Raw genomic sequence first — 22,962 nt, forward strand, 5'->3', positions numbered from 1 at the left:
CAAAGGAAAGGGGGTGTAACCACCCCCCTTCCTGGTCCCACCCAGGGGAGGGACCTAGTCGCAGTGCAGCCCCCTTTAGCTGAATAAAGGTAGGAGCTGGTCCCATTCCAAATTAGATTATACTGATCAACTTTACAAGAAGAAACTCTGGACCTCGACGTTCTGCTCCACAGAAGACAGAAGGAATCTCCCTTGTGGGCAAGGAGTGTCCACCCTGCATCTGCAGGCACCCATCAGCGTACCGCGACTTCCCTTTGTCGTCTTCCTGCAAAGGATCCAGACTTCAGAGCCCGACGAGACCCGGATTCCCAGACCTCTCCGACCTCAACCCACATCTACAGCCGAGCTGAGACCCGTGGGTGCGACGAGACACGTGGGACCGGCCATCTTGAAAGAAGCAGCACTTCGCTCCAGCACGACTTCCGAGGCCTCCTCGTTCAAGTGCTTTGGGGACTGAGAAGCCCCGACCCCGAGCAGCTCCTGCATCGAAGATCAGCCCTCCAGCATCCACGAGATCTGCATGGGGCCCTTCTGCTGTTTGCTGCTCAACGCGTTGTCTGGTCACTTGCCGGCTGGCTAGTGACCTCCTAGAAGACGAACACGGACAACTTTGCTGCTGGTCTAGTTGCTCCAGACTGGCCCTTGCTCCCTTCCAAAAGAGGAGCACCCCGGACCCTCCTGGTCCACTCCAGACGCCGTTTCCACTCACCGCGTGGGTTGCCTTTGCCAAGGCCTGTTGAACCCGAATCCGGAGACGACACCGCCGACAGCGAGATCCTGCGTGGGACAGCTCGTGCCTCCATCCTGGTCGTCGAAGACACCACCTGGTCCACGTGGCTGCAGAGACAAGCGTCCACCTTCACCTGATCGCGACGACGACATCTGGTTCCACTCCAGTCACTGGCTAGTGACTTTGAACATTGTCCCCTCTGCTTTCAGGTTCCTCTCTTCACCAATCCACCCTTGGATTGCACCGGACATCTTCCTCCTGGTCGCCTGCAGCATCTTTCTTCAAGGCTCCATAGACTTCGACGCGGAAACCCAACACGACTTCGCACCTATGCACCTGCAGCCTGTAAGTGAGGTAACACGAGCATTTCGGTGCTGAAGGGTAGCTTGACTATCCTAGTGTCCAGTTCCACTGTCGTTTCAGTCCTATCTAGTCAGGAACGTCCGTACTCACCTTTTCTTTAAACTGTACTGTCCATAGACGTTTGTACGCATCTCGCGTGTGAGTTCACACTCTGCACACGCGCTCCGTGGGCCTCCTATTACTTACCTCAAGTTAGTATAGCGTGGTCCCAGCGATCCTACAACCTCTTGGCAGCTCCATTCCTTTAATTGACTTTCACATTCCACTTAGTATATGGTTTGTCGTGCCCCTTGGGCACCATTGTAAATCGTGCAACTTAAACGTATTTTTCCTAAGAGTTTGTCATGTGCTTAGCCCTCTGACCTCAAGAGTTCAGAGGTGTATGTTAGTTAATAAATAACTGTTTATTCTCATAACTACCTGTGTGGTGTCCTTTTCATTTGGTATTCAAAGGTTATATGTGGTAAAACAGCTGGCTTCACATGCCATAAAGAGTTTAGCCTAAATACTGCTTTTGTCCACGCTATTAGGATAGCTGGTCTATAAGGTTGACTTACAACCAATCACCATAAGGGTTGTTTGGACTGATACAAGGTGGCCACTAGAACTAGTGAACATCATATATCAGGCCAACTTCTCACAGTGCCTACCCTAAACATGGCCTTCAATCCTCAGGTAGCGTCCCTGGGGGTCAGCGTGGGAAATGGATACCACCAGAGGGAGTCCCCTGTGCAGCAGAATAGCCCTACTGCCGAAGCCTCAGGATCAGCCTGAGTGAAACACCCGCCTGCAGCCGAATCGACTGAGAAGGGAGCATTGCGTGCCCAACAAGTAACTCTCCCATAGCATGCCCACTTCCAGGTGGAGACGTTTCACATATCGTAGGACGGTAGATAGTTTAATGCAATCCAATAGACAGTTAACATTCCACGATTGCACTTTAACCATCAGAGACTGGAGGAGAGCTGGTCAAGACGGTCATTCCACAAGAGAGTGACCTGGATACCAAGTGTAAGGTGGCCACTACGGGACCGGCAGAGGTAGTGCAGTGCCGTGAGCGAGTGTCATGTGCGAGGACTGGGGTGACTGTGTGTGTAGAGAAAATGGGACAAACCACAAAAAGAAAAGTCCCCTCCAACTCACCCCTACGCCACACTTCCAACCCTGAAGTATCTTTCACGCCCACCCAAAGCATATCAACAATCAAGTAGGGCATGGGTCGTTCTAAGTTTCTATAGTGGCCCGCAGGTGGATACTGGTGTCCGACAGTAATTTCAGTGTAGCATGTTCACATGAAAACCAAACGTTTAGTCTCCTCCCTCTCACACCTGTAGCGCCCCAAACATATTTATTGGTGTGGCGACTCATACAGTTTGTGGGGTATCGCCAAGATCGCTTATGTTCGCATGAAGCTACAGACATCATGGCGGTGGGTCGTGGTCATTGTCCAGGGCATTGAAAAGGTCTGCAGTGGTAAAGAACCAGGCCTCTGGTTCTTCGGCCATGCCAACATCTCAGAGAGGACTATGTGATTCACGGCCCTTCTTTGGGCCAGGTCGAGCCTTCTGTGAAAAAGGTCTCTTTCTCTGAGGGGGTTTAGGTACAGGATCGGTAGGACCTCCCCATTCTATGTAGTCATGTTCTGCGATATGCGAGTGTCGCAAGTCTGGTCACTCTGTCGCCCACTCCCAAGCCTGCTTCAGGGTATCAAATAAATCAATCGTAGAGTTAAAGATTACTTTCAATCGAGCATGGAAGAGGAGCATGTAGCAGAGGTTAAGAATCCGGAGCTTCTGTCCTCAAAAGAGCATCTGCATTGGTGGAATGTGCAAGTATAATCCGGAAAGATCATGATCTTGGTGTTCTAAAACCCCAGGTCTTTGTCTTTTTAGAGCTTCGCGGAGAATGGCGCCATAGTCTTGGTAGTTGCAGATGCGGGCAATGATAGGACGAGGGGTGCCCCAAGGGAAGAATGCTTGGTAAAGGAGTGGTGCGCCCTCTTCTTCACGAGAGAGTTTGTCGTTTGGAATCCAGGACTGGAACCAATCCTGTAACAGAAAATCTGCAGTGGATGTTTCAAAACCTCCAGTGAAGCCAATATATCACACATTATTTCTCTGCAACCACTTTTCAGCATCTTCAGTCAATTCTTTTATGGCGCTGCCACCAAGAGCAGCTTGGAGACCTGAAGCTTAAGGCTTGCCACATCGTCTTCCACCATAGAGACTCTGCTTTCGGTGTCTATAACACAACTGCCCACATTGTAGAGATCTTGGCATGACAGGGAGACATGTATTTGGACTTCATCTATTTTGACTTCAACTGCTGCTCTGGAGTCCTGGATCACCTTAAGAATGACATCTTGGTCTGCCTGTACCGAGGGTTCAGTCACTGGAGAAGAGCAGCTCTGCATGTGCCAGAGGTAGGCCTGGTGTACTGGTCCATTTTAGTTTGTACTGTTGCCAGCGCAGTGGGGGCCTGTCCTGGCCCATCACCAAGGCCGTTTCAGAAGAGAACAAATAAAGACGGCGTCTTCAGTCAAGTGACTGCTTTCCCCACTCGGGCAGTATGAGCAGACGCCACCACTAGTGGGACTGCCAGACACAGGCGAAAAGGTGGAAGAGCAGGGAGGTGCCACGAGGCTAGATCTCCCGTCCTCCACAGTCCCCCCCCCCCCCCCCCCCCCCAAAAGGCAGGGCCCAGTCTTTGCTGTGCAACGAATTAGTGGGGTCTCCCACGGTGTGAAGCCGTGCACAGTGCCAGGGAGGGCCAAGTTTGGTGCTATGTGGCAGATAAGTGGGGTTCCCACAGAGTGGTTCCATGTGCGGTGTCAGAAGGGGGCTCCTCTGGGGTGTCACAGAGGGCAGCCGTCCCATTGCGGTTTGCAGCACGTCCAGATTTGGTGGTCACCCACCATGTCCTCAAAAGAATTTCCCCCCCAGTGTCTCGGAGGATCACAGTGCATGTCTAGGTCGGCAAGGGGGGAGGAGGAGAGCAAGAGAGGGTCTCCTCCAGGGCCACAGACTGCTGACAACACATAGCCACCTTGCTCAGAAGTATGGTGCCACTAAGGATGCCCCTATGAGGCCACAGGGGACAGAGTTGTCAGTCCCTCCTAATCTCGCTAGCATGAGCTGCTCAGCTCCTCACAGTCATTAGCCCCAATTAGGTCTAGGGGTGATATGGTGTGGGCACGTCTGTGCTACTATTCTGCGCCCGCCTCTAACGCAAATCCAATTGTGCCTGGCCGGCGGCTAACAGGTCTTAACATCAGGAGGAATAGACCACGGTGGCCGGCAGATCACCATCGTCGTGCATCACCATCGCAGGGTGACCTGTCCTTCAGGGACCGCCATAGAGCGCCAGAAGGCGGGATGAGGGGTTAGTGCACGTTGCGCAGCTTGGGACACAATGATTAGTGGCTGCACAAGATCTAGGTCATGGCACCATCTTGGGTGAGCCTCTGCCCAGTGCGAAGTAGGTGTCTAGGACTGGCCGAACAGCTAAATCAGGCTCCTCACAGCACCTGGGCATCCACACTACAGAAGGAGCCATCAGTGGTTGCGTTCAGGGTGAGGATATCCTCGGATTAGTATAGGGCCGTGGGAGCCGGGTAAGGATGCTGCCTTAATCTTGGCCGGCAAGCCACGCCCCTCATCTCTGCCTACTGTTGTTCTTGTGCCCCTCTTTTCCCCCTCTGTAGTCTTTTTACTGACCATTCCTGTGGTCGCTGTTCTGGTCAGATTCTACCAACCTCAGCTCTTCTAAAACAGTTCTTGATCTATTAACCACATTATCATTTTTGTCAGATATAGATGAAATAGTCAATACTGTCAGATATAGATAATATAGAGTCAATACTGGATGTATCCAATTGACTTAAACTTTCCTGAGAGACAGCCTTAGTGGTTGGCTTCTGCCCACTAGGGGACCGATTACTACTTTGGCGGTCCGCCCTGCCGCACTGCCAAACCTGAGGTCAGACCATCTGCCAGATTAGGAATTTCCTCCTGTCTGGCAGGCCTTGTGTTTTTTATGTTCCCACAGAGGAGGCCTGAAAATGGGCACCGCAATGGGAACGCCAAAAACAGTAAAGTTCATGCCGTGCAGGAACTGGTGTACATGAACACAGGGGGGCACATTTTGTGCCCCCTTGTGTGCCTCCACATATGGAGGAGGCACAGGGGGCCCTGTGGAGCCCCCTTTGTTTCCTCTCTGCCACTGTGTTCATGGAGGAGGAACCTCCTTGACACCGCCGGCGGAGAGGAAAATCTTAATATGCTTGGTGGAACCACAGTGGTCCCGCTAAGCATATTACGACCTCCTGACCACTGCAAAACAACCAGGGGCTGTGACGGCCCACGTACCCAAATTGTAATAGGGTGGTCAGAAGACCTCCACCACCCTCCCCTCCCCTAGTCTGGTGGTCTTTGGACCGCCAGCCTCTTAATCGGACCCTAAATGTGTGGTCATATTTTCTGGCATAGGAATACAAATAAACCCTGCCTAGTTTATAATCTCTCTCATCTCTTAACAAATGTAGATTTCTTCTTGCTCTTAGTGTGTTAATGACATTTCTCTAGCACCTCTTCAAGTGTAGCATCATTTTTCTTAGTCCCTTCTTCTAATTTTAGGTGTGCAATTTCTTGTGTTTTTTGTATTTCTTTTTCAAACACTGTCCATTTTGCTCTTAGCTTGTTCAAGTAACATGAGAATTAGATCTCTTGAGGTTTCCGACAGTTTTCTTACCCACCGGTCATCTCGGATTTTATCAAGATGTTCTGCAGCAGGGAAAATGTTTATGCTTAATCCTCTGGGAATTCTGTTTACTTTTAAGTATTGTTCCAGAGTTACCACGTCCGACCATTTTTGTGATTCAGTCATAGGAGTCCAAGGGTCTCATTGTTCTTAATGCAACTTTCCTGATGCTTTCACGAGTTGTGTGGAGTGCTGTATATTTATTGGTAGAGACCTCTCCAGTCTGTTCCTGATGACAAAGATGTATACTTATATCGTCCTGACTATTTTCTGGATGAGGTTCAAAAACAGATTTCTCAATCCTGTCCTGCAGCGCCCTTGTTAGTCCCAAAGAATTTGAATAGACTATTTGCATACTCCTCCTATATATTTTTTTTACATAGTTTAACATTATTCCATAAATAACACAATAAGTATTAATAATACATTTAAAAAAAACAAAGCAGCAGTGTGACATCTGAGTTAACAAAAACATACTTTTTATATGGGTTAAAGATGTAATGACTGTGCGTTTTGAGAATAATTCAAGTCCAATGTACAGCATGGAAAACATCACTACAGAAATGGCATGCTAAATTGAACACATTTATTATTGCCCTATATTTTCATTTGAAATATCATACTGGGAAATGTGAACACAAAGAGAAAAACAATGTTTCGAAATAATTCAAACAATGTGTGTTTCACAAGTACATTTCATAAACAATTTGCAATTTTAATCTTGAAGCTCATTTTGGATACTGGAGGTCTTAATGTAACAAATGAATGAATGCACAACACATACCTTCGAGGTCAAATGATTGATGAGATTCTTTTTACTTAGGAGGTAAGAACGTGTTTTTTGGGGGGATGGGGAGCTTCTGAAGACCCAAGGGAACTTGTCAACTTCAAGAGGATACAATGGATTAGGGCACCCACTAGTAATATTTTGTATTTCTTCCTGCCAATTTTCCCCTCATCTATGAATGGAAATCATAATGGAATGTCAATAGTATATGTAAGCTCAGACATAGTATGACTGTAGGAATGTGACATGACATGAATTTCTAGCGACTCTAAATGATCTATGTCTATTTTGCAGGCCTGAAGAAGCTGGTTTAAAGCCGCAAAACAAATGTTGGCTGTGGTTTTAATTAACCGTTCAAGATTCATCTTTCAAATGGTTTATGAAATTGAATATAAATCACGTGTTAAACACACTTTGAATTATTTTGAAACATTGTTATGGTTGATAGCCCATTTATGTTTGAACAGTTTATCAATCAACCATTGTAAACTGCTTTCTGAATCATTTCTTTTAAACATTTTACAAACACCAGTGCTCTTTTTTACTTTTGAGTAAATGTTCCTATCATTGATTTCAGTGTTTTTATTTGTTGAACTTGTTTAGGAAGAAAAAACTTCAAGATTCTTTCTCTCGGCATGGATCAGTGATGCGACATTCTCTTCTTAAGGGAATCTCGGCCCAAATTTTGTCTGCAGCGGTAGGTTAACTTTACTTGCATTGCGTTGGGCCTTGGAAATGAACTTCTTTTCTTTGTATTTTTATAAGTGAATACATTTTTGAGCTGCAAAAAAAGTTGGGACTAGAGAGCGAAAATCATTTAGTGGTCCCCTCTGGTCATCTCCCACACCCCCTGGACAAGTAAGAATAAAATGTAACAAAATGTTTATAAGATAACTGATATGTATTCAGATCTTCTAAAGTGTCCTATTTCTGATTTGAATGAATTGTGCCCACGAAATAGAGGGGTTGTTGAGCTAATTGTTTGCAAGAATGTAATTGCATTGGATTTTTTGTCACAAAAACAATAAAGATTAATACACATTTTGGGACAATTATTAATCCTTACTTTCTAATGTTTAGGTTCTATCTAGAAACAATACTTAAATAGAAAGTCCCAGATCCCTGCTTAACCCAACCCTTATGCCACATACTTCTGTGTCTTCATTCAACTTTCCCTTTTTTGTATAGGTGGAATATTTTTTCTAGATATGTCCGGGACCAATTATTCTCTTGACTAAACATCATGGAAGCCCAAACATGCCATTTGGTTCAGCCACATTACCTTTTGTTGTCATTGGAGTTGTGTGAAGCTAGCCCTACTGGGAAGCAGAGTGCCATACACAGCAACTGAGGAGACACAGCCACTGTGGAATGACATATGCGGGTACTTTTACAATGTGAACTGAATACATACAAAGGAGATTAAAAATTGAGCTTTTTGGATGGCTGCACCTTAAGTGGGCTCTACCGATCAAGTGCATAATCTGCCACAGTCCTGGGGTAACACCAAGCTCCTGACCAATATTGTGAGAGGGGGTGGATTGCCAATATCCTGAGATATGCACCGAGCCTGGGAACGCTCCGGCTGCAAGCCATTAGGCTGGAGAATCGACGAGGGCCTAGCTAGAGCCAGGACCGCCCACTGCGCTGCGCTGAGGAGGCCGCCACCGAGACTGAATGCGGCGCACCTCGCAACACGGCTGCTCCCGGCAAAGCCCCAAACATAGACAGCGATCTGCCTCTAGGAGCTGGTGTGCTGGCTCCAGCCGTCACCCATTGGTGCATTGCAGGTGACTTTGGTCTGCACCCTGCATGCATGTAGACATTGGTGGGCTTATTGGGGTGGCTATTGGCCAGGCCCGCACCGCTGTGAAGACGAAACCTCTCTGAAAGCCCTGTGTCAACTGGACGAAGCGCGAGATGAGAGGCAAATCCGGCGTGGCCACCAGAGAGGAACCCACGCGGGCCGCAAAGACCGCGAAGTAAAGAGAGACCCGGAATCTCTTGCAGGAGCCCGCCATTTGAAATTGGGAGGCAGACGTCCACTACAAGATCATAAATTAAGGAGGGGGATTTGGCTGGGAGGGGTGCTATCAGGCCCACGGAAGGCTCCTTCTGAACACCCACAGCTCCCGCCTCTCACCCACTGGCGCCCCAACCCAAGACTGTTGGTGTAAATGCAAGGTGCCTTCCTCGGGAGACCCCGTAGCGCAGGTGGTTGCAAGCACTGTTGATGAGGCCTGGAGAGCGCCTAGACTAGATCCTGAGCGGCATGGCTCCTACTTGCCCGCTACATTGCAGTGACCTGCCTGATGGCCACAATACTCCGTCATCAAACTAAATTGCAGACAGTGACGCGGGTTGCCTGCGTGATACCGTGAGACCACCACTGCCGCCAGAATGACACCACGCCTATGGCGGCCTATGAGGTGGCAGTGAGCCTGCTGGGCTCACTGCCCAGCAGTGGTGTTAGTATGCAAGCTACTGGTCCATTGGTACACCCGCACCATCTCCGAAATACAGCTGCATACAGCCTCCTGGCTCCTACTAGGGCACCACTCTTTAACGCTTGTCAACATGGGGCAAAAGGACACAAAGCAGCCAAAGATATCATTTGAAAGTAGGTGTACTGGATGCCATGGAGAACTGCCACAAGAGGTGGAAGAACAGTCCACTCAGACCGAAGATACAAGCGGGCGAGACAAAGATATCTGTCTCTCTTATTGGAGGTCAAATCCAGTTTAAAGACTATTCACTCAAAATTAGCCGCTTCACTGCCCGACTGGCTCAAGTTAAACAGTGTGTTGACTCGCACGACACCCGGCTTACGCAACTGGAGACTAGAATATCAGACACTAAAGATACGCTGACAGGCAATCGACAACGCTTGCTAAAAATGGATAAACTGCAAAGAACTAAGATTTAGAAACCTGTTCCAGAAGGAATAATCTTCGCATCCCTGATATTCCCAAATCCATGGCGATCTCTAAGATGGAGGACTCCTTGGTATCCTTGCCCTGCGAGCTCTTTGGTACAGAACTGTTGCTGAGACTAAGACCCCCACCTGGTGCCCCAGCACGCCCAATAATTGCTCAACTGTTAAATTACAGCTATAGCAACATGATCCTGTGGAAACTTAGAGAAATGGGGGAAGTTAAACATCAGGGAAATACCCTCTCCTTCCCGGACTTCATCCTAGCTGTGAAGGCTGCACGGTGGGAATTCCCATCCTTCAATGGCTTAACATTCCTTACGCCCTTCTATACCCATGCCACGTTGTGCATTGCCCGTGGGAGCAAGCCCCAATTCTTCACAGATCCCAAGGCTGCGTTGTCTTACGCAAAGCAAATCAGTAGAGACCGTAATAAGTAACCCATCTCAGCTAACTTGTCAGAGGAAGGTTGCAACGGTGACGACCATTATAATAATACATGGACACATCGCTCCCAGAGACCCTAACGATGTTATGCTGAACTGGCATGCCAGCCTATGGAATAAATACCCGTCTAAACTGGAGCTCCAGCCAACGTGTTTCGTTCAATAAGGATTGAACTTCATCAGGGCACAAAATTGTGAAAACTATAGGAGATCCGATGTCACCGGTTCCCCAAATATTAAGTTGATGGTGAGGCACAGGATACGTCCGTACCTTATGGTATCACGGATGAAGAAATGTAATGACTCAATTCATAGCACCGCGTCCTGCGCTGGCCTAGTTGATAAGGGCCTGTTTTATAGACCTTAAGTGCAGACTATCGGGAGGACTCCTTCCTGGATCCAATGTGTTGGCTGGAGCTCATGTGGTCTGATGAAGTTTGAAATAAAGGATTGCCTTACTTAAAAGAACTGATCAGTCTTTCTTATTGGAAAAAACAATTTGGGAGTTCACCGCTCCACATTTGTATAGTGTCCAATCTGCTTGGCAGTTTGCACCTCACAACGGCAGGTGCAGGAGCTGTATGTGCACACAACTTCCAATCATCACTCCAAACAGTTATAAAAGGAACTAAGTAGAGAGGTGCGGCTATTGTGGTCCGCCGTTTGTTTTTGGTCATTATAAATAAAGTTTTTAAATAATAAAAAGATATAGCTTCTCAGTTGGATGAGGTAAAGGAGGTAGGAGATGATAGGAAGGTTGTGAAGAGTAGGGTGGTATCACCCAACCTTTCCTGTCCATCCTGGAGCTTTGGAATGGGTAGAATGTCGAACCCTAAAGTATGTTTTTTTTTCTATGTAAGTTAATGACTGATTCTTTGTGTAGATGATCTATTATTTTCAGACTGGCGAGAAGTGGTTATAAAGAGCCTCTCTATTTCCTTACTGAATGTGAAGTGATTTATGTTGAGTGAGGAGAATTCGAAGGCATCATGGGGAAAATAATCGAAGTTTTTGATTGATGCGGTCACTTTAGTAACAGCGGTGGTGCCTCAGCCATACTAGTTAACGTGGAAAAACAGTCTCCTATTCTTTATCTGACACCTAGAATTAATCTTATAATATCATTGTGTTATTGTAATTGTGATATCCATATGCCCAAAGACACCTTGTCTAAATCTGTCCTTTACAAAATTTCCTGAATTGGCATTTGATCCTTTTGAGCGGGATCTGTGCCTCACTAAAAATCTTGATCTTTTTAATTTCCCTAAAACTCTGCTAAAGTTTTTTTCCAATTACACTGCGCCCTAATTCTGCACTATTTAGCTATCTAGATGGAAGTGTAGTGGTAACTGATCTGCTCCCTTCTTCTTCTTGGGTTAATACATTTCATAGCCATATTTGGCATTGGAAGTATACATACTTTTCCTTTTATCAGACCTGCCCAACCTAGTACTTTTAACCAAATCTTTTTTTCAACCTCTAAATCCTCCTTTCACAGAATACCGTCCCGTCAAATCGTGCCCCCATTTTTGGTAATTTTCTAATATTCATTGTTTTGTCTGACATGTTCACAGTAAATTGTGGATAATACTCCAACATCACCAGGATTGATGGAATCTGTGTTTTGTTTCAAGGTGAAGTCGTGTTAAGAATTAATTTTAGCGAGGATTATGTAGTGTAAATATTCCAATTAATTTGATGTCCCAAATAAAAAAAATCACTGACACAATATAGAGGTAGTCAATATCGTTTGACACAAATATTGTGGCAAAAATATAATTTACCAAAATATCGTGTCCATATACTTATAATGGTAAGTACCAAAATATCGGAGACAAAATGTCGTTGACACTAATGTCTTTCAAAAATAGACAAAAATATATATTTTGTAATATGAATAGAGCTCAAAGTAGCAAATTCTTAAATATTTTAATATATAAATGTCATATGTAAATTGAATCGCACTAATGTTCTGCACCCCTACATTAAAGACCTATCTCCCTGGCTGAACTACTACATTAAAGACCATACCTCCCTGTCTGAGTTCAGCCCACTGGAGGGAAAGCTCATGAGGGTTTTAGGGGACCATAAAATCTGCAAAATATATCAAACCCGGGTGACACATAGCCCCACAAATCTTGACACTCTAAGGACCTCGTGGGACGCAGACATCGAACCGATAGACGACTGGTCGGAGGCACTCCAATCACCTCGCAGCACTGCAATTTTCAGACGTCTTCACCACATTCAATTTGAATACTTGTACAGGGTGTATTACACCGGATACAAATTGTGGCATGCAGGGCTGATCGCTTCCCCCAGTGTCTTCGCTGTCACGCGGAAGATGGCACCTTTCTTCACACTGTATGGACGTGTCCTAGTCTCGATAGTTTTGGGCGGGGGTGCTCCAAAGTTAATCTGTATTATTAGCATGGGACATCCCTCGTTCTACAAAACTTACACTTTTACATTGTACAGATGAAATTGGGGGCAACCACTACAAACGACATCTGTTATTTTTGGGCCTCACCATTGCAAAACGGGACATAGCTAAACACTGAAAAGCTGATAATCCTCCTCAGGTGTTGACGTGGAAGAGAGGTCTGTACTTTGCCATGGAGCTGGAACGATCAGTATTTATAGCACATGGATGTCCATTGAAACACTCTAAAATATGGAAGAGGTGGGCCACAAATAGGAATATTTCCCTGGAGACACATGACACCGTAGATAGTCAACTGATGCATGAAGTCGTTGTGCTGTGTACTGAGATGTTTCACACAATAAAGGTTTTTGGAAACTTAAAAAAAAAAACTGATGCATGAGGTCATAACAATTGTATAGAGACTGAGAATACACACCATTTACTATACCCATGTTTATATGGCGTGAATTGTTAAAATTAGTATGTATGTGATCGGGCGCAGAGTTAAGATTTGTTCGACACAGATGTTGTTGTTCATTTCATTGATGACGATCCTAGATTACCCTGTAAGATATGGACTGTAACTTTCACCTCAAGATATTCAGTGACATTTTTATAATGTGTCCATAATCGCTGGAAACTTTGTATTAACCTTTATAAACTCAAAAAATATGTTTAAAAATAAATAAATTCCAGTAATGTTTAATACTACAAATAAATATATAATTACATAGATACACAAATACACATGGGTGTATATATATATATATGTATATATATATGTGTGTGTGTGTGTGTGTGTGTGTGTATTTACATTTATATATATATTCCACCAAATACAACTCTGCTGCCTCGCGACAGTAGCAATTTAAAAGGCCCCATACAATATCGGACTGTACAAATTTATTTTCCCTTGAATATTTAATTCACAATGCAACACTGAATGCCATCTGCTGGTCGAAAATAAAACGGAAAGTTTAAAGGAATTAAATGCAAACACTTGCACGAAACCTTAGATAAGCAGAGTGTTCTTACTAACTACGGAGTCAAGGGAACGGGACTCGTGTGTGGAACAGGCGAAGTTCATTTTTAGAAAATTTAAAACAAAACCACTGCCATGGAAACACGTGAAGCAAAACGCAATGCAAAAATGTCCAATTTATTCACAACAAGAAGCACAACAAGAATAGAAAGGGGAGAAATAACCACAGGGGGGCAACACTAGAGAAACAAACTCAGGTATTGGGAAAGGCTGTCATAGAAAGAATTCAACAAATGGTGGGAACACATAACCCTGCAAAAGTATGTGGAAGTCAAGCGCATTCCTAGAGGCCTCTGTCTAATGTTAATGCTGAGCCACCAGGACACGAGTGAGGAACTCATACAAGAATGCGGAGAACACTTATTGGAGTCATCTATGTGGCTGATAATTATTCTGGTCAAACATATTGATATAGCTTTAAAAGAAGTAAGAAAAGAACAAAAAAATCTGGAAGAGGAAATAAATAAAATGACCCTAAGTGAAGACTTGCAAAAACTCAAATCAGATATACTAAAGAATTTGGAAATACATGAGGGAAGAGTTAAACAACGGAAACAACACAAATTTCTGCAAGATAAACTGGATTTTGAATGTTCACTTTTGGAAGACAATATGAGGCAAGAAAAGGTAGAACACACTCACCAGTCAACAATCGTCAAGTTTTGACTCTTTAACACGTGCAGACTTCAGTGAAAATGAAGATACCCCACACCCGTCGTCAGATATGAAGAAAAAAAAAGACCAATTTTTTAACGGAAATGCGAATGGGGTTGGAACAACGAAACAAAAACAACCAACAAAAAAGAGGTAGCGGGAGAGGCCGAGGAGGAAGAACACAAAGAGGAAGACCAGGAGAGGCCAGAGAGGCTAGGGAGGAACAAAAAACCGACACATGGTCCAAAGATTTGAGACAACCCAGGAAATAGAATCAGTAATGGAGGTTTTAAACTCACAAGAATTAAATATAATCAACCTCTCACATAAAACTTTAACAACAACTGAGAATGAGGTACTCAAAAAAGGATTACATTTTTGTCCAACCTCCCACTTTGATATCGCCCAAACAAGAATTGACATATAAATATACTAGAAAGTTGAAACTAGCAAAAATCTATGCAGAGAAAACAACCAATGAACTTCAAACAACCACTAAACAAGTGAAGAGTTCTCTTCAAGTTGAAGACATTAAAGGCCTTGAAACACTAGTGACAATGGGGGCTGTGACAGAATCTCAGGAAATAGAAGCAGTTATGGAAGTACAAGAACTCCAGACAACAGAAGGATCAGGCAAAAGTGATCTTAAATGGAAATCCAAATACCATCCAAATTACCGCCAGGTAATAAGATAGATGTCTTTCATGAGGCGATAACAGAGGAGCTATATAAAATGAAGAACAGCAATGGTAAAAACAATCCATCAAAAAAACAAATTGATGCTCTTAAGACTTTACAAGAGGATAAAACAATTGAGATAAAACCCGCGAATACTCGAACAGAAAGCATCCAACCATGGGAACTTTTTATGGTCTTCCCAAAATCCACAAAAATAAAGCCAATCCACGGGAAGACCGATAGTATCGGCAGACAACTCCTTATTGGAACCTATTTCGGATTATTTTGACCACTTTTTAGCACCTTTTAGGAAAAAAATCTAAGCTCCTATTTAAAACACAACAGATCTTTTACAAAAACTGGAAGCAATTACATGGAATTCGACCTACAAATTAATAACAATGGACGTAGTCTTGTTATCCTCTAACATTGAACATTTCATAGGAACTGAAGCTTGCAATTTTTTCCTGGGAAAAAGAAATATTCAATATAAGGAACATTATGTCATGCTCAATGAAATGATCTCCCTACGTTTAAACGACATCTTTTTATTTAATAAACACATTTTCAAAAAGATGTGCCATGGGCTTCTCATTTTCTCCACATTATGCGAATTTAACCATGGGTTGGTTCGCGCAAAAAGTGGCGTGGAACTCAGCAAACTATGAATTTCGTGAAAAGATAGTTCTATGACTTCGGTTCATAAACAATCTTTTAATTATGTGGGATGGATCCGCAATTGAATACAACGCCTATTTTGAAAGGCTGAACAACAGCTCAATGAATTTGAAATTCACATTTGAAATCGATGCCAAGGAAGTAGTATTCTTAGACACAGAAATCCATGTGGAAAATAACTCCCTTCAAACAACTCTACATAGAAAGAAAACCGCGACAAATGCAACCCTGCATGGAGAAAGCTTTCACAGCAAATCCCTTAAGTGGAGCATCCCATATGGGGAGTTTCTGAGACTCCGTAGGAACTGCTCCGAGGACACAGAATTTTCAAAGCAAAGTTAACAAGCTGGAATCAGATTTCATAATCGTAAATATCTGAAAAAGGTAATTAAAAAAAAGTTTACAAAAAGTGGTAACTCAAAATCGGAAGGACATCTTGCAGAAACCACCCAAAACAATAGAAACGGAGCAAAGAACAATAGTATTGATAACAACTCTACAGTGCAGAAAAAAAAATTAACAGGAGTAATCAAAAAACACTAAGGAATTCTGAAGCTGGATTCGACCTTATCAAAAATCATTGGTGATCACCCAAATATAACATACCGACGAGCAAGCAACATAGGTGACAATATTGTCCACAGCCTCTTTCAGGAATAACCCATCACGACCTGGCTTCTGGCCCTGTAAACAATGTAAAATGTGTAAAATTGCAGTCCCAAAAAAATCAGTGGACACTGGCCGGGGCACAAAATGGAAAATCAGACAGCACTTAACATGCAAAAGCACCCATTTAATTTACATGGTAAAATGTCCATGTAAAAAGCGCTATATAGGGAGCACAAACTTAAAGGTGAAAAAGAGGATCCTGGAACACACTCTGGCAACGACACATAAAGATCGGTCAAATGCCATTGCAAAGCACACGGAAATACATCATGATGGAAAATGGGAGTCATTAAGATTTTGTGCTTTGGAGCAAGACCCCCAATCTGAGAGAGGTGGAGATCGAATAGGAGCCCTCAGACAAAAGGAATCGCGCCACATTGTGACATTCTGAACACTTGACCCCGGAGGGTTAAACCAAAATGAGGAACTTTATGTACACCTGTAAAGACAAAGCGAAAGGAGAAGATTTCAAGGTATCTAACAAACTACAGATACACAGGACTAAGACAGAGAGAGAAAAAACTCACCAGAGAGAAAAAACTACAGATACACAGGACTGAGAAAAAACTAACCAGGGAGAAAAACAAAATGAAGTGGAAGTATAGAAGAGAAAAGGTGAAACATAAATAACAGCAATTAACCAGCGGAGACCTCGCCAAGTTGTGAATCGTGAATAATAATTACGACAGCACACTAGAGAGCATGAATTGAATGCACTGAGTCATAGAATAGAGACTTTAAGCATTGGAAACAATGTCTTTAATTTTAAATTAAGCACTGTTGAAACACGAGCACCTTTTAAACGTAGTCACAATAGGAGACTTACATGTATGTAAGCAAATCAATATTCTTTTTTTTTGTGTGTTTTTTTTAAGTTTCTAAAACCTTTATTTATTCGTACAAGTGGTACACTGCTATTTAGCCAACAACCCGGAAGCAGGCAGCTTGTCAACAAAAAATCTTAACCGCAATATGCAGTTTTGCATCCATACGCTTGTACACAGCTTCAGAATTTTTTTATAAATAACAAAAACCAACTAGAAGCGTTTCACATAATAGATCAGTCCACCCTTGGTCTAGTATAGATGTCCATAATGACACTTTCGTCGTGAATAACATGTCCGGGAACCCCGGAGACCAAATACCACCCACGCAATTTCATCCCATTCTGCCCGCCCGTCTAATCGCGCAGCTCGTGCCCAGTCCTGCACACCCATTTGCTTTCCCGCCATAATCCCACCCACTCACACCGTCCCCTATCCAGGGTCCGTATCCTGCACTCTATACCTTATATCCCAGTGCATCCCACACGCATATCTCCACCCTCACACTTCCACATCCGCCCCCTCCAGCCAGGTTGTCAGTGGTTGCCAAATATCTGCTGGCCTAGAGCGCAGCGGCATTAATTCCCAGTAAACTGTCAACTGATCTCTTCAGTACATGGCCGATTTTAACCATCCCGTCACTGTCAGCGGAGTTTTTTGTTTCCAGAGTAGTGCAATCTGCCTCTTGGCTAGCAAAAGCAGGAGTGCAACCAGTTTTCGAGAGGCACACGGTATATTCATGACAAAGCCAAGGAGGGCTGTAAGCGGGTCCGGACTCATTTCCTCCTCAACTATCTGCCCTATCCTTTCAAAGACTTCCACCCAATATCTACTCACAGTCCTGCATTCCCATGTCAAGTGATAGAATGTCGCATCGTGTGTTCCACATCTCCAGCAGTTTGCGTCTGCCAACAGGCCCATCCTGAATAGTTGTTTAGGCGTGCGGTATGTTCTGTGTAAGAAATTAAAATGGATCAACCTCAGTCTGTAGTTGGGTGAAAAATGTTCGAGTTGGGTGCAACAGAATAGCCATTGTAATGCTAATACCTGCCTCCGTCTCCCTTTGCAATCTCGAGTCAGATTGTATCACAGGGGCCGTATCCTGTGTGATTCTGTATATTCGAGTGACCAGTTTGTTCGGCGAGCTGTTTGCTAATATGTCCTCCAGCGCTGATAGTGTCGGCGGTGGAGCAGGAAACATTGGGTATCTAGACCTGCATGCCGCCCGTAGCTGATAATAAAGGAGCAGTTCGGATGCCGTGGGCTTCTCAGACTCTCATATTGCCTGTAAACACACGAAGGTGTCATCCGGGTAGAGGTCCCTCGCCACTGACAATCCGCATTTGCGTGCCCATTCCGACACCGCTGTGTCCATTAATGGTCCCAAAAGCGGGTTTTTACTTAGCGGCATGTTTGGGGCGTATAGGTCAGTTAGTACCGCACGTTTTGCTATGTTCAGCCAGGCCCTTCGTACTGTTTCTACTGTGTCTATATCTGTCGGTGAGCGTTTGTATTTGTGATACAGAGTTGTCGTTAATGGTGTGGGTGCTGACACGTCTTTTTCAATCGCCACATGCGGTTGATATGGAATTGGATGTTGCCAATAGTGCAAGTATTGGGCCTGTGCACTATATGCATATAATTCAAAATCCGGAGCTGCAAGTCCACCCTGGCGGAAGGGAAGTGTCAGCAGTTTCCAGGTTACTCTGGGTTGTTTCCCCGCCCAGACCAGTTCCTGGATCGCGTCTCAAATGCGTCGGAAGAAGGAAAGTGTAAGCGGCAGAAGAATATTCACGAATAGGTACAGAAATTTCGGTAGTATTACCATTTTTGTTATGGCTATTCGGCCTGTTGGGGACAGCGGCAGGGTCTTCCACTTTTGTACTCTGCCCACCAGCCACTCCACTGCCACTCCATAATTTGATAGCCATATTTCTTGTATTGAGCGACTAATTCTGATACCTAGATATTTTACTTAATCCGTCACCACTCTATAGGGAATTCGGTGTGGCATTTGCTTGTGCCGTCAGGGGCAGCATCGTCAATTTTAACCAGTTGATATTGACGCCAGTTAGGCCACTATATCTCACCAACTCACGCATCAGGGGGTCAAAGTTCTCGGCTGGGTTTTGCATGTATATTGTTATGTCGTCCGCGTACATTGACACGAGTAGGCCCCTCGACGTGAAGCCAATGCTACGATGTGTGCGATGTTGCCTCAGACGTGCTGCCAGTGGCTCCGTGTCCATGGCGAACAGTAATGGCGATAAGGGACAACCCTGCCTAGTTCCCCTTGTAATATTGATGGAGTCTGAGATCTGTCCATTTACTCTTACCCTTGCTTTTGGGCTATTATATAGAATGCACAATTTTCGGGTGAATAACTGGCTAAAGCCCATGCGAGTGAATAGTGCTAATAGGAACTTCCATTCGAGGGAATCAAATGCCTTAGTGGCGTCTAATAAGGCAGCAGTGGCTTGTACCTTGGGGTCTAAATAGTGTAGTAAGCCGAATAGTACCCGGATGTTATGGGAAGTCGACCTGCCTGTTACAAATCCCGACCGGTCCGATAGAGCTATATGAGGCAACATGGGTTTCAGTCTATCTGCCAGTAACTTCGCATAGATCTTAGCATCTAGGTTTAATAGTGAAAGTGGGCGGTATGAGTCTGGGCTAGTCGGGTCTTTGTCGGGTTTGAGCAATGTAATTATCATTGCTTCCCTGAGCGACGGTGGCAGTGTCCCCAATTCAGTCGCCTCCATGTACATATTATGCACTCTGGGCACTAGTATATCTGCATACTCCTTATAGAATGCCGCGGTGAGACCGTCCGGGCCTGGCGCTTTGCCCGACGGTAAGCTCGCTATAACCGCCTTTATGTCTTCTGTCGTGATTGGCAGATCCATATATTCCAGTGCCCCATTATGGAACCACGCCAGAGCTATCGTGTCTAGATAATCTGTTGTTGCTTGATCTTCTGGTGTCACTTTGGAGGTGTATAGTGTTTCATAATATTCTGTCATTGTGTGCAATATATCTGGAGGTGTTCTGACCAGTCTACCATCCCTGTCCCGCAGTTCCATAATATAATCTGTCCCTCTGGGTGCACGCAGTAGGTTAGCTGAAGTCCTCCCTGCGCGGTTCCCCCTCTCCATACCGTCTAGCCTGGGTATATTTATCGAGGAATTTTACTTCTCTTTCTGCCTCCTCCTGAAACTGGGTGAGTTTCGTTCTGAAGTCGGCACGGGCCCTGTCAGAGGGTGTCGCTGCCAGAGCAGCTTCCAGGGCTGCCAGTTTTTTCCAATCTCTCTAGTGTGTTTGTTATAGTGCGCAACACCCCTGTTTTGAGCGCCATGCAGCTACCCCTGACAACCACCTTGCAGGCCTCCCAGAGCGTTCCAGGCGATTCCACAGACCCTTCATTCAAATACTCCAATATTTTTTCTCTCACTTTTTCTCTGAACACTTGATCAAGCAGTGCATGTGAGGGGAATCTCCAGCTAAATGGCTGCACATATTCTGCTGGGGTGGCAAGTGACACTCCTACCGGTGCATGGTCTGACAGTGATCTCGGCAGGTGTGTTGCTTCCAAAACAGATGTATGAAGGTCCCTAGACATCAACCAGTAGTCTAATCGTGACCAAGCGGCTCTATGAGCAGTAATACATGTGCCTGCACGCGTCCCCGGGTTCAATAGCCTCCAAGAGTCCACTAGTGCCGCCTCAGCAATGATGTCTCCCAACTTTTCAGCTGCCTTGTGGAGCCTTGTCTCCCCAAACTAATCGTAACAGTAAGGAGCGCAGTTGGGAAAAAAAGGCCTTGGTGAGTGGGATCGGGATGTTATTGAAAAGGTATAAAAACCGAGGAAGTACTATCAATTTTATTATGGTGATCCGCCCAGCCATGGATAGAGGGAGGCGGATCCATCGCTCAAGTTGATCTTCTAAAAAATCCAGAGCTTGATCATAGTTCAGTCTGATTATGGCAACCGTGACGAGTTGGACATGGACCCCCAAATATTTGACCGATTCAGAATTCCATTTCAGAGGAAAGGCACAGTTCCACTGTAAGGTGGAGGGGGTGAGCGGACAAATGACGGACTTGTGCCAGTTAATGCAAAGTCCAGAATGTTCCCCAAAGCGGATTATTTCAAGCTCTAGGTTAACCTGAGGCATTCTAACGTATAAAATCGTGTCATCGGCATACAAAGATATTAAAAGTGGGCACGTGCGGAACTGGAGACCCCAGTAGCGATGTCTCTCCTGAAAATGGCGAACCAAAGGGTCCATCGCAAGGATGAACAGCAAAGGGGAAAGGGGACATCCTTGGCGTGTACCGCACGATAATGAAAACTGTTCTGAAATAGTGCCATTCAAGCGCAACCTGGCCTTACGCGCGTTGTATAACAAGGCAACTGTAGACACAAACCCCTCAGGCATCCCCATACGTCTCATAATGGATAAAAAGAAAGGCCACTCCACCGAGTCAAACGCTTTCTCAGCGTCTAGAGCACAGCAGCGGCTGGAGTGGAGGGGTCTATTCTATGTAGAACCAAGAAAAACGTCCTCCGATTTAAGGAGGTGGAATGATGTGGAACAAATCCCGACTGTGCCGGTGAAATGATGGACTCCATCAAAAGCGAGAGTCGGATGGCCAGAACCTTAGCCAGGATCCTATAGCCTAGGTTCAATAAGGAAAGGAGTCTGTACGAGCCACAAGAAGTGGGGTCTCTGCCAGGTTTTGGGAGAAGGACAATAACCGCCTCACAGAGAGTTGGTGGTAAGATGCCAGATTCCAATGCCTCTGCGTATACCTCCACCAATCTTGGGACCAGTTCTTCTTTATATGCTTTATAGAAATCAGCGGAAAAACCATCAATGCATCTATGGCTTCGACTATACTATCCGGAGTTATGGGTGCAGCAAGGAATTCTTGCATATGCTTTTCGAGATAAACCATGGCGATCTCGTTTAAATAAGGCCCGGGGTCTTTCCGGTCTCCCGATAGCGTGGATGCGTAGAGGGTCTTGTAGTATGACAAAAAAGTGTCACAGACGTCTGGAGGGGTGTGTCCATGGGGCAGGTCGCTTCCTGAATCTACTTGTCCTGTAACACAAGCCACTTGTTCCTTTGGTGCCATGTTGTGCGGCTACAAATTATGGCAGCAATCTCATTATAAAAGAGCTCTTTTATAGCCTCTCTGATTATGCCAGGGCTCATACCAAAGTAGTGTTTGAATACTGGCAATCCTTTTATGTTGCTACGTTTCCGCAGATCTACATACTGGGATTGAAGGTAGTGGTAAACAATAGTTCCAAGGTTGGAATGTCCTTTTGAGTCTCTGCACACCTACTAACTTGCATGTTTTTAAGGGTTTTCAACAACTATTCTCTAATCTTTTCCAATACTGAGAAATGTTGGAAATTTACTCCTGACAATGGCAGACGTAAACCTTCTTCCAGAGTTGGGGAAAAAAGAGGTTGGATGGAAAATAAACTTGCAAACACTCAGGTATTCGCATGAGCAAATCTACACATGCATATTTGCTCATGCTAAAATGCAGTTCACAAATATTTTCTAGGAGTACTATTTCTTACCCTTCTGCTGTAAATTGTTGTGAATTCACGAAAGCCATATAGCTGCCCTTAATGCAAGGACATATACTAAAACGGGGCACTTTTGAGACATTCTTTAATAATTGGGCTCCTAATTTAGTCTGGCACAAACCATGACCTTTTGTGTTTATTAAAATTCTCTCTCTGTATCGGGTGACTTCATGGTGAGTGACAGCATTCTGCTCTATCACAAGGAGCATATCGGCACATAAAGTATCTTTGTTCAATGCCAGTAATTAATGTGGCAGTGTGTGCATTTTGGAAACGAAAAACAATTTTTGCTTTTGCCAATGTTTGTTATAATGGTGAGGGTCCGGCAGCTCTCACATCAATAAGGTTTTACAAAAACCATGCTAAAACAA

General features: G+C 44.7%; 1 protein-coding gene across 1 annotated transcript in view; it reads left to right on the forward strand.

Annotated features, from left to right (window-relative positions):
- VPS8 (VPS8 subunit of CORVET complex) overlaps positions 1-22,962 on the forward strand; it is a 1,704,823-nt gene that overhangs the window by 122,426 nt on the left and 1,559,435 nt on the right. The window contains exon 4 of the mRNA XM_086955430.1: positions 7,242-7,335. Coding sequence (XP_086811556.1) covers positions 7,242-7,335 — 94 coding nt within the window. The remainder of the gene's footprint in view (positions 1-7,241; positions 7,336-22,962) is intronic.

Source organism: Lissotriton vulgaris, chromosome 2_1 (genome assembly GCF_964263255.1).
Source record: "Lissotriton vulgaris chromosome 2_1, aLisVul1.2, whole genome shotgun sequence".
Taxonomy (NCBI): Eukaryota; Metazoa; Chordata; class Amphibia; order Caudata; family Salamandridae; genus Lissotriton; species Lissotriton vulgaris.